The 12,241-nt window shown below is 34.5% G+C and overlaps 1 protein-coding gene across 1 annotated transcript in view; it reads right to left on the bottom strand.

Annotated features, from left to right (window-relative positions):
• Positions 1-12,241, bottom strand: part of LRP1B (LDL receptor related protein 1B) — a 1,024,768-nt gene that overhangs the window by 778,787 nt on the left and 233,740 nt on the right. The window contains exon 8 of the mRNA XM_058548897.1: positions 10,040-10,276. Coding sequence (XP_058404880.1) covers positions 10,040-10,276 — 237 coding nt within the window. The remainder of the gene's footprint in view (positions 1-10,039; positions 10,277-12,241) is intronic.

Raw genomic sequence — 12,241 nt, forward strand, 5'->3', positions numbered from 1 at the left:
AGTCTACCACTGAGGGAAGGGCAAGAGTGTGGAGAGAGACTCTTCAGTGAGGCAGCCATGCAAGCACTATTCAAAGCTGAGGAATGAGAAAGCATACTCAAGTCTCCACATTAAGCACAAGGCAGTATCAGCCCATCAGTGGAAAGATCTGAAAGCTTTGGTTCACCAAAGGTAACTATAACAAGAACAAAATCCAAATCCAGCCCAATTACTGAATAGATTGACCAAACTCTCCACACTAATAAACTGACAGAAGAAATATGCTTATTCTCTAGGCATAAATTTTACTTATTTGACTCTCTAAGGTTTTTCTATGCATACTATTTGATACTCAGTAAATAATTATGAGATATACAGAAAGCAAGAAAAAACAAACAAACAACTCATTGAGATAAACTGGTCAACAGAAGAGGCAAAGCCATCAATAGAATCAGACCCTAAGATGACCTTGATGTGGAAACTTTCAAATTAAAGCAATGAGTTCTCAATATACACAAATGGCTCAAGTGAAAAAGAGTGATAATACTGTGCACTGGAGAGAAGGCAGAGTAATGAAAACTCTCATACCTTAATGTTGAGAAAGCAAAATAACCCAGACACTTTGAAAAACAGTTTGAATAGACTAAAGAGTTTGGCAGTTTCTTACAAAGTTGTACATACACTTACCATATTACCAGGCAATCAGCTTTTAGAAATGAAAACACATGTCCACACAATGTACTGTATACAAATGTTTATAATAGCTTTCTTCATAAATGACCAAACTTGGAGCAATCCAAATGAACATCAACTGGTAAATGAATAAAAAAATTGTGGTACATCCATACAATAAAATACAATCTAACATAAAAAAAGAATAAATGTTAGACACATTCAACAACATGGAGGAATCTCAAAAGCACTATCTCAGTGAAGCAAGCCAAACTCAAAGGCTATACACTATAGGATTAAATTTTTCTGACATTTCAGAAAAAGTAAAAGTATAGAAAGAAAAAATCAGATCAGAATAGAAATTAGATAAGTGGTTGTTAAGGATATGAGGGAACTTTCTGGGGTGATGGAAATATTCTAACCAGATTGTAGTGGTGGTTACTCAATTGGATACATTGAACTGTTTCTTTAAAAAAGGTGAATTTTACTGTATGTAAATTATGCTGCAATAAGCCTAATTTTTAGAAATACAATTATAATAGCAGCTAGAGTTTATTGGAAGAAAAATACAGGTATTCAGAGCAAAAGTTGCAGCCATTTTGGGATAGAACAAAAGAATACCAGTTTAATCAGCCATTTTGCTCAGGAAAAAAAAGGAAATAAAAAGATCAATTTCTTAAAGATATTTGTCTACCTGATACCAAATAACTAATCTGATTGACATTTAATCCAAGATTTTTCACTCTAAATATAGTTAAATGTATCTGGCAAAGGTTGTCCTTGAAACAATCTGTGATGGCACGGGTATGGAGTGTATATACTCCTGGCTAAGTGCCCAAGGTTCCTTCTGCTAGAGCACACTCCCCATAACCCAACTTGTTCAATTCACCAATCATGACTATGGTACTAAAAAGTAACATGATTTTCTCTGAGGCATAAGATAAAATAGTATAAGCAATGGAAATTAATTAATAGGAACAGTTCTATGATTTGTGAAGCACAATGAATAAGCAATCTTTTCACTCATCTTGAGAGCCAGTGCCAGTCTGTGACTAGAAATAATTTTAATTTGTATGTACACCCTTTATATATTTTGTGAACCTGGAGAATTTGGACAGAAAATTAACTCAGATAATACTGTTCCCTGACTAGAAATATATAATTTTAGAAAATATGCCACATCTGGTTTTCCTTACACTTACCAGGCAAGGTGACATGTAAGTTGTTACAATTGGAGGAAAGGATGAGAGGGTGGAGAGAGGCTCTTTCACCTCATGTCTAGTGACAGCACTGTCATGGAACCTCTTGAGAGCTTTTTGTGTGTGTTTTTTTTTTTTTTTTTAAACACTTCTTTGATTTGAAAAGACTCAATTCTAAGCCCTACAAAATCTTTATTTTAAAATGTTTAAGACACAAATTAACAATCTAAGTGATATTAAAATCAGATAGTAAGAAAAAAAACTAGGAGCATAAAGGTGAGTGAAAATACTATTTGTTGCCATCTATATGTTTACATAACTTTTCAAAATAGTCTTACTGTTGTTTTTCTTATATCTCCTTTCCAGGTGTCATTCGGACCACAGCATAATGACTTATGAGGACATCCTGCAATTTGATTGATCACTCTTGCAGAATCAGGAGCAATACTAACTCACTACTTTAATATAATAATGATATTTGTAATGGAATGTTAAAATTAAAGCTTTGATTAGAAGCCAAAATGATGGAAAAAAGAAATCAAAGCAAGTGTGGAAAAAAAGTCCTTATTCATAGATCAGAATTGTTTGTACAACTCTTGGACGCCTCACTGGATCAACGGTGTATTGGGAACAGAATGCAAAGAGGGGAGGATTTTAGAGAGAGGTATTGCTGTTCTGTAAGTCTCTAGTCCCCGTCTTTCAGTATCCCAAGGTGGTAGGAAAGAGAGAAAGGAGGGATACTTTTCACTTCAACTCTAGCGATGAGGCTTCCATGGACCCTCTGTGAGATCCTTGAACTGAGTTCTCTACAGTTGGTTTTTCCAAATGCATGAAACTCATGCCTGAGAAAGTCTCACACTTGAAAAATCTCAAGTGGACTCTGGTGGCAGAATAGTGGTGGTTGATTTGCACTGTATCTGCACTCTCAGAGTTTATTGGGGCAGAAAGTTTGCAAATAGTTATGTGGACCAAATGTGAACCACAAAGGAGAGAATGCTGGCATAGGGATGTCTTCAGTCCATTACAATAAGGTTGCCTAGCTGGGTACAGGGACTCAAACAATAAGAGGATGGACGTGAACTGGTTATTCAGGGATCCAAAGCCACAAGCATAGAGTTTTGTGCACTTTGGCCAAGGGAAATGAAATTAGAGAGATCTAGCAGAAAACCTCCAAAAAGCTTGCACAAGCACACACACAGGCTCTCAGACACACACATATCCACACCCTTCAAGAGAGTAAATTTTAAAGATTTGTCAAAATCAGAGAGAGGCCAGTTTACAATGGGACCAGTTCAGATAAGACTCTTGCTATCCTCTTGCCACTCCTTACCCCTCTTACTTCTTCCCACCAATGCTGAGAAGTGAGTGAGCATTGAAAACTGACGCTGGGAGGGGTGGCGAGGAAAATAAATGTAGGGCAGAGAAAGAGAATGAACCAAATATGCCCTCCTTTCCTTTCTCAGGCTTCTAGCCAGAAGACAACACAAGCAGGGAACAAGAAAGATTTGCAGATATATTGAATTTAGAATTGTGATATATAAGTATATGTAGTAGATTGGGCATTCTAATTACCAAATTTCTGACTTAAAGTGACTGAGAGGTCTGTCTGCTGCCTGGTTGTAAATGGAAAGGATTGGGATTTTACCAAGTTTTTCTATAGGGTAGGAAAGTTTACTCTACTGAATAAATTTTTAAAGTCAATGGGATGCAAAAATAAAGTTATGCTTTAGATAGTTCAGAGTCACATTTTTCAACATATTTGTTACACAGACAATGACTATTAACACTTCCCTAAAATCCTCTCACAATGGCTAGTTTCATGGGAACGTGGCTTACATTGTGGACATTATCTGGCCCCACAATTTGAGCTAGCATTTCCTACTTTAGAATCTCCATGGTAAAGTCAGCCAAGACTGATTTATCAAACTATTTTTTTAATCAGAAATTTGTATTAACCTAAGCAACAGCACAATTACAGTCAATATTCATAATAGTAGTTCTAGGTTAGTAAAGGATTCTCAAGTGATTTCTGAAGCAACAAATAAAAATTACATAATGCTAAGAATAATTAAGCAACTGGGTTGAATATATTTCTTTTAATTCATGCTGAAAACTGGTAATTTATTTAAAGTGTTCAAAAATGTTCTACCAATCAAAATAATTAATGTAACAATTATATTTGTAATAATACTTCAATGATACTTTGAAGATTAATAAGTATTTTCAGATTCTCTCTTTTGATCTTACCAGCAGTTTAACATTTACAAGACAATAGACTTACTTATAGAAGCTTCTAAAGCTATTCTGAGTCCGTGTGTGTGTGTATGTGTGTGTGTGTGTGTGTGTGTGTGTGTGTGTGTGTGTAGTATGCTGTGTTCATCTATACTTATACACATGTGTGTATGCCTTTTTTGGGTGGAAACAAATAAGGGGAAAGATGTCTTTTCCTCCATGTTTACTAAAACCCATTAGTCACATGGCTAATTCCATTTTTGATGACTTAATATGTTTTAGAACCCAGATTTCAATATTCTCATATCCATGTCAACTTTTCAGACAAAAAGACATATATTGGCTTAAAGATTTTTTCAAATATCTCATATAATTTACGAGAAATATCATAAATTATGAGAAACATCTATTTACAAACTAAACATGCAATTGAGCCTATGTTTTCAGGACTCAAATCTCCAGTAAGTTCTGGAAAAACATCGTATCGGCAGTCAGCAAGAGTCAGTGTGTGCAAACAGGCTATAACCTTGCTACTCAGCAAGACAACAACATCCATGAGATTCTCAAGAGTTGCAAATGCTCACAAATCTCTTCCTGACAGTTTTAATTACGAAATGTCTTATGACTGACGAACGTCTTTATTATTTTCTTTAATGGTTGGTCAGAGTCTACGTCTCTCAGAATCTTAGAGCTTTTCTTTATGAGAAAGTTCAGAGTTAAAGTCACAAAAATGAGATTGATATTCACCAGTAATCTAATAACAGAGTGAAAGCTTGTTCTTAATTTTAAAATGTTTGCAAAGCATCATTACTCTTTAAAGTTCACGGAAACTTTCTAACATAATTCATTAATGATATCTCAACATGTTTCTTTCATCACTGTAAAACTCAGTCTTTATGAGACACTAGAAATTCCTAGAGAGTTATACAATCATGAAGTTCATTGAAATCCAAGAACAAATGGTGATCTCTAGGTGCAGAAAATGATAATCTTACTCTTAGGTCTACATCATTTGGGAACAAATAACATCCTACAATGCATTGTAAGTGGCTGCCCTAGGACTGGTTAGAGCAGAGGATTGGAAATATTTCTGGAGTTCTGAAGTGGGTATTAAGTTGGTGGTCACGTATATGTGTGCATGTGTGTGTGTGTGGTGGTGGTGGTAGTGAAGGTTCTAAGTATTACAATGATGAATTATCAAATAATAGTTCTTGACCCAGGTATAATACCATACATTTCAATACAAAATTAGAGGAACTGTTGGATTCTAAAATCCATGGAGGGGGTATGGAGATGCTGGGAATGGAACTGAGCTGAAGAGCAGGGTTTGACTCTGGATGCTGGACAAGCAACGACATAAATATGGCACTACGTTTTGGTAGTAACTCAACAGATTACCTTTAAACATGTCATTTGGAGAATATTTTTGGCATAGTGAGACTGCTTCCCCTTCCTCCTGGCTACACTTCAATTCATAATATCAAAAAAGAGAGCCTACCTTGCATCCTGTCCAAAGTTACTCATTGTTCTCTAACTTCATGGCTCCTATAAAGACCTTCATTAAAGGAAGATTCCGAGGTGTGGAAACACGTACCTGCTGCAGATCTCAATCAATTAGAATCCACTATAAGAAGTATACAAGGTCAGTATAGCAAACTGGTTAAGACCATAGGCTTTGTGTTAGTTCCTGTGACTATTATAACAAATTACCATAAACTTGGTGACCTCAAATCTCCAGTTTAATTATGGGATCTATTGAAACTACAGTTTTTCTACTATAGCTGCAGGTATTAGTAACTTTCAAACTCAGGAAAAATGCTTTGAGTGCTTTTTTTTAAATACTTTAAAGATACGAAATGATATGAAAGATTATTTTAAAATGCCTTCTATTTGGATATATGTATCCCAGTAGAGTTAATTTATACAGTTTAAAAACAAGTACTGACTAATAGAATACATGCAATAATAAATTGAATAGTTATCATTTTTATATTTTTTCCTTTCTGCTGAAAATTATAATTCATACTACAATGTAAAACAAATCTTGGACAAGACATGCAAGAAGATAAAAGTGAATTCAATATTATAAAGAGCATCTATCCTGTTTTCTTAGAGAGAGGAACAATTATACCTGGAAAGAATGGCTCATTTAAATTCCCTGACCACTTTGTCTAATTTTGCCTCCTGTTGATATCTCCTTTTACTTTCTACCACAGTATCCTACTTTATTTTCTTTATAGCATTTATCATTGTCTTGTTCATTTATGTGGTTATTATCTGCCTCCCATTATTTAAATATAAACTAAATAGGAAGCTTTCCCCTGTTTACTGCAGCATTCCCATCACCTAGAACAGCACCTGGCCCAGAGAAGGCATTCATTAAATATTTATTGACTCTACAAATAAATAAATCACATATTAATTTAAAAAAATAGAAAGTATGAATTTTATAAAAATTTTGGCAAAAATTCTGGAGAGGAAAAAAATACAGATTGGTAAATGTTATGTCCTTATAGAAGTCTATTTTTATTAAATCACTGATATGTTTTCATTTTATAGATATTTTCCATAATTATTAAGATATATATCCCTCAAATTTTCCTTTCTCATTTATTTAACTACTGTTGCAGCCCACCCACAAAGACTATAGGATATAGCATATTCAGGAGGTTTTTCAATAAACCTCTGAGAGAAACAAAATCAAAGAATGAATAGAAATGGACATTTTCTTAGAATGCTGTTTTTTTTTCTTTATAGAAAGGATCTGAGCTTACACAGATGTCCAAGATATTTATGTTTTATATACAAACAGCAAAATTTTTATAGCCTTGTACTTCAAACTATACAAATTTATCCTAAGACTCAGAATTTTACCAAGCTTACAGAATTATTTGTCCAACCAAGTACTGGCTCTCAGTCTTCAGGTTGGATGGTAGACACTCCCACTAAATGAGTGAATACACATCAAACTTAATTTTTCTGATTCCAAGAATCACAAGTTATCATTTGCCAAATATAAGTTGTGTTTTGACATGTTAATCTTGCATCATAATATCTATTATTATTCTCCTTACCAGTAAGAGAAAAAGATACACTAATAGAAAGATATTAAGCTGTCCTTATATAGGAATACCAAAATGTTAAGTATATTTCAGATGTGAAAATCTACAAAGTGTTCTCATAACCTTCACACTACCAAAGCAACACTGTACAGACGCGCCTGGCAGTCAAGCAGCTATTAGAGTTGATCTCTGTTGCTGTGGTGGAATGCAAAGAACCACCAATGTCACTGATAAGACACTGTTATCAAAGTTAGGATTATTAGCTGGAACATTCAGTCACAGCACAGAAACTGACACTTTGAAAAGAAACCAAGAACCCTCTATATATCATTTCAGTACCCTTTGAAAATGTCTAGGCCAAAATCAGCGCAATCCAAACACACCTACTTAGAGAGAATGTGCAAATTCATTGTCTTCTAAAACTGTCAAGTCCCTATCATCTGATATCACATTACAGAGAGAGCAGGCAGACAGCCTCTGTCAAGTCCAATTTAAAGTAAAAATTTTAACTCTAATTAGAAACTCCTTAGGAATGTTAAATTATGGTGGATTTATATTGTTTTAATGAGTAAACTATAAAAAGACAAAAACAGGGATATTTTTCATTTTAGCACTTCATTTGTCATTCCTGGAAAGCGTACTTTTTTTTTTTTTTTAATCAACCCCTGACTACTTCTTCTTTTCTCTTTTAATGTTCTATGAATTTTTTTTTTTTTTTTGTGGGGAAGATCAGCCCTGAGCTAACATCCATGCCAATCCTCCTCTTTGCTGAGGAAGACCGGCCCTGAGCTAACATCTATTGCCAATCCTCCTCCTTTTTTTTTTTTCCCCCTTTTTCTCCCCAAAGCTCCAGTAGATAGTTGTATGTCATAGTTGCACATCCTTCTAGTTGCTGTATGTGGAACGCCGTCTCAGCATGGCCGGACAAGTGGTGCGTCAGCGCGTGCCCGGGATCCAAACCCCGGGCCGCCAGTAGCAGGGCACAGGCACTTAACCGCTAAGCCACGGGGCTGGCCCCACCGTACTTTTTTTATCATTAAAGGTTTGATTCAAAGTGAACCTGAGTTGAATGAATAATCTTCTTGTGCTGCCCTCATTCCCTCTAAAAGATAGGAGAGACCACCATTCATTACCCCTCATGCTGCAAATAATTTTAGTCTATCTCTCTGCTTGTATTTTCTCTCCTTTCTCTCTCTGATCCATTCTACACTCCACCACCAGATTGATTCTCCCAAAATATCTTCTCATTCACATTATTCTTAGGCTCAACAGCATTTCCTCTCTCTCACTCCTTCAGGATTTTATCCAAGCCCCTCCACCTCACACTAAAGGTCTTTCATTTCACCACCCTTCACTTTCCACATCTCCCCTGTCACTATTAACTGTAAACAAAGCCTCCAGTAGGGATCCACTTAATTTCCCCTCATCCTCTTTCTGGAGCATGTTTTGTTTTTATTTTTTTCATGGGATTTGAAATATCCTTCCCTCCCCTTTAACATTCTTCCTTTAAGATCTAGCCCAAATGCCACTTCCTCCACAAAAAGTTGTCTGAGAATACCCACACAAAGACATCTCTCATTCCTATGGATTCTCATTACATGGACATTCTCCACTAATCATATATTTCTTTGGGCTCGCTTTGAATTTATTAATTAACTTAAATGCTGCAAAGCCTTTACATTTTTTGTGTGCTTATATTATCTTCAAATGTAAATTATGACCTCCTTGAAGGCTGTAGCCATTTCCTAAAATTCCTTTTATCTCCTATTATAGCTAGCACAGTGTCCTTCACATAATAAGCATATAATTAATGTTCCATAAATCAAGGATTTTTAAAATATTTGAAAAGTAAGCAGACTGTATATATGAGGACACTGAGGTCCAGAATCATTAGTTAACTTGCCTAAAGGTGACTAGCAGCCAAAGATTTGGTTTGCTGGATTAGTAAAGATCCTTTCTACTTATATCAAAGTTATATTATTTTGTTACTTGATTGGTTGTTCCTAAGCCAAGTAATTTATGAAATGTACTGATTTTAATAAAGTATATGCATATTTTTGTATAGATATAATTACATATATGTATCTGTAAGTAAAAATAGGTATAAACAAAGTTTCTCTATAGATACTGATATTTCAAGGACAACTCTAGAGAACTCAATTTTAATGATTTATAAAGTAAGAAACAATGTGCAAGAATTGGGGTGACAATGCAGACATTGATATTTTTAATGCATTTTGAGTGACATGGGCAATATTCTAGTGAGAACCAAATATTACAAGCCTCTAGTGTCCTGTTAAATCTTCTGTTCTGCCATTTAGCATTGTAAACATATAATTGTAAATCTACATTTTCCATGAAGGTGGATAAATAGTTCATTTGCTTTCTTTTAATACTTAAAATGTAGTGGACAATTGCAAGTTCAATTTTATAATGAAGGTTTTAATACACTGGTATGTAAAAAACATGCAGAAATAATATTACTGAAGAAAATTAAATTACCAAATTTTTTTTTTTTTTTTTTTTTTTTTTGTGAGGAGATCAGCCCTGAGCTAACATCCGCCAATCCTCCTCTTTTTTTGCTGAGGAAGACGGCCCTGGGCTAACATCGGTGCCTATCTTCCTCCACTTTATATGGGACGCCGCCACAGCATGGCTTATCAAGCAGTGCGTCGGTGCGCGCCGGGGATCCGAACCAGCGAACCCCGGGCCGCCACAGCAGAGCGCGTGCACTTAACCGCTTGAGCCACCGGGCCAGCCTCTAAATTAACAAATATTTTTAAACCAAGAGTAACTTGGGTTCTGGTTAAAGTCAGTTTGACATACATTGGATTTATCCTTTAAAGTGTTTTATCTCTGGGCAGTTTGATGTTAATGTTACACATTGTCACTCACCATCTTTCAGGATGGTTTCTCTCTCTGTGCCATCTATCTTCTGCCGGCCAATTAGGAAACTGGTGGTGTCAGCAAAGTAGATATAATTGGTTTCTGCGTGATAATCTAAAGCACGAGGGTTTACCAGATTTTCTATGGGGATCATGTATTCATCAGCTATCTTGGTATTCAAGTCCATTCCTCTAACAATTCCTGGGCGTCCTTTCCCATAAAAGAGGAACAACTCATTCTTCGGTCCTGCAGAAGAAAGATTACCAACATAAACAACCGATGCTGCCTAATCTTCTTTACACTTCATAATGTCACTGTTTAATTAACTGGTGCAATTAGCATTTTTTAAATTCAATACGAAAAATTAAACTCCAAAATATGCCAAATGTATCTTGATGCAAGAAGGCCAGTTAATTGCATTACTTTAATTAAAACAGAAATTACTTCCATGAATGGGTTATATTTAGTTAATTATTCTTTTGTCTGTAGCTGTCTGTATAGCAAAAACATGACAGATCATAGGATAACTTGTAACTGTAAAATGGACATTTATTAAAACATCCGGCACATTCAATTTTACAATTCATTACAATTAAACACATTCTGTAGATGGTAACTGTAGCATTCATTATGTTTGACAATGCTAAGAACTTCAGAATATTTAAAACACACCTCCCTCAGAGTTTGCATTTACAGACTGTCAGAGGCAAAGAAAAAGAATCACACAGTATCTCACACTTGCATGTGAAGATATTACATTTGTCTAAATATGTGATTTTTTTTAAGAAGAAAAATCAAATGCCAGTTACGGCATCACTTTTTTCTTCACATCTTAATTGGAATGTCAGAGATGGATACATTCTGCCAATAACTCTGATTGTTAAGGCTGTACAACACAGCCCTTATCAAAAACAAAACAAAGAAAAACAAAAACCCAAAACAAAAAACTGTCTCCTGGGTTAAAGTGACAGAATTAAGGTAGCTTTTTCTACAGAGTAAATTGACTCCTTCAGACTTTTATATGAAAATATACACGAGGCTCTCGAATTGCTAGGGCACGCTATATTTAGTATAGTCTACACAATTTTGAAGGAAATATTTTATATAAAAGGAAAAATATATTGAGTTTTATTAACAAAACTGAGGATACAAATGATTCAATCATAACTGGATAACCATACCATAAGTGAGATTCTTAGCAAAGTAAAATAACTACATTATGGAAAATTTGGAGGAAAAAGAAAAGAAAAAATAAGTGATTACTCATAAACTCAACACCCTCAATACAAACTATATTATCATTTTATATATTCATATAATTTTATATATTTTCTTTCTTGTTTTCTTTTTAAATTAATATTACTGAATATTAAATGTATATGAACAATTATTTATAAAATTTTAATATATAAAGAATAAAAATAAAAACAAATCCCATGTAACTAGCACAGATCTTAAGAATATTTCCAGAACACTGGAAGGCAAGCATGTGCCCCAAACCCAACCCCCTCCCATCCCAGAGACATCCAATATTCTGATTATTGTGTTATCATGTATTTTTCAAAGTTTTAACACATATGTTGTACATATTTCCCAACAGTGGACTGTCCAATTTTGCATGTTTGAATTGCACGTGTGAATTCTTCTGTGAATTAATTTTATTCTGATTACATTCTTGATATTCTTCCACGGTTGTAGTCATGGTTCATTCATTTTCACTGTTATATTTTATTCCTTAGTGTGACTATTTCAAATTTAATTTATTTAGCTATTTTTCTAATGCACAGTTACTTATATAGAAGAGGACATTCAATTTTATATTCTGCTTTTATTATTAAATCTTAGCATCAAAATTATGTTCTATGTTGGTGCATTATTTTGAGCCTTACATTCTTTCAGTATGAGCAGTATGATAGATGATAATTTGCCAAACCATCCCTCAGTTGGTTTAATCTTTTCATTATTATAATAAAACTGAGATAAGCATTTTTTTTCATCCTAGCATTTTACACATTTTCTTAGATGACCTCTTAGTACACATTTCCAGAAATGGAATTACTGGGTAAAGAATATTAACAGCCCTCTTCCTGACTGCCCTCACAGCCGCTCAGTGTCTACCTACTGTCAAGACTATTTTCCTTAAAAATAATACTTTACGTTATTTAAAAGTAGCACAGATTCATTTGAAAATTAACATTCTTGAGTATTTCC

Source organism: Diceros bicornis, chromosome 10 (genome assembly GCF_020826845.1).
Source record: "Diceros bicornis minor isolate mBicDic1 chromosome 10, mDicBic1.mat.cur, whole genome shotgun sequence".
Taxonomy (NCBI): Eukaryota; Metazoa; Chordata; class Mammalia; order Perissodactyla; family Rhinocerotidae; genus Diceros; species Diceros bicornis.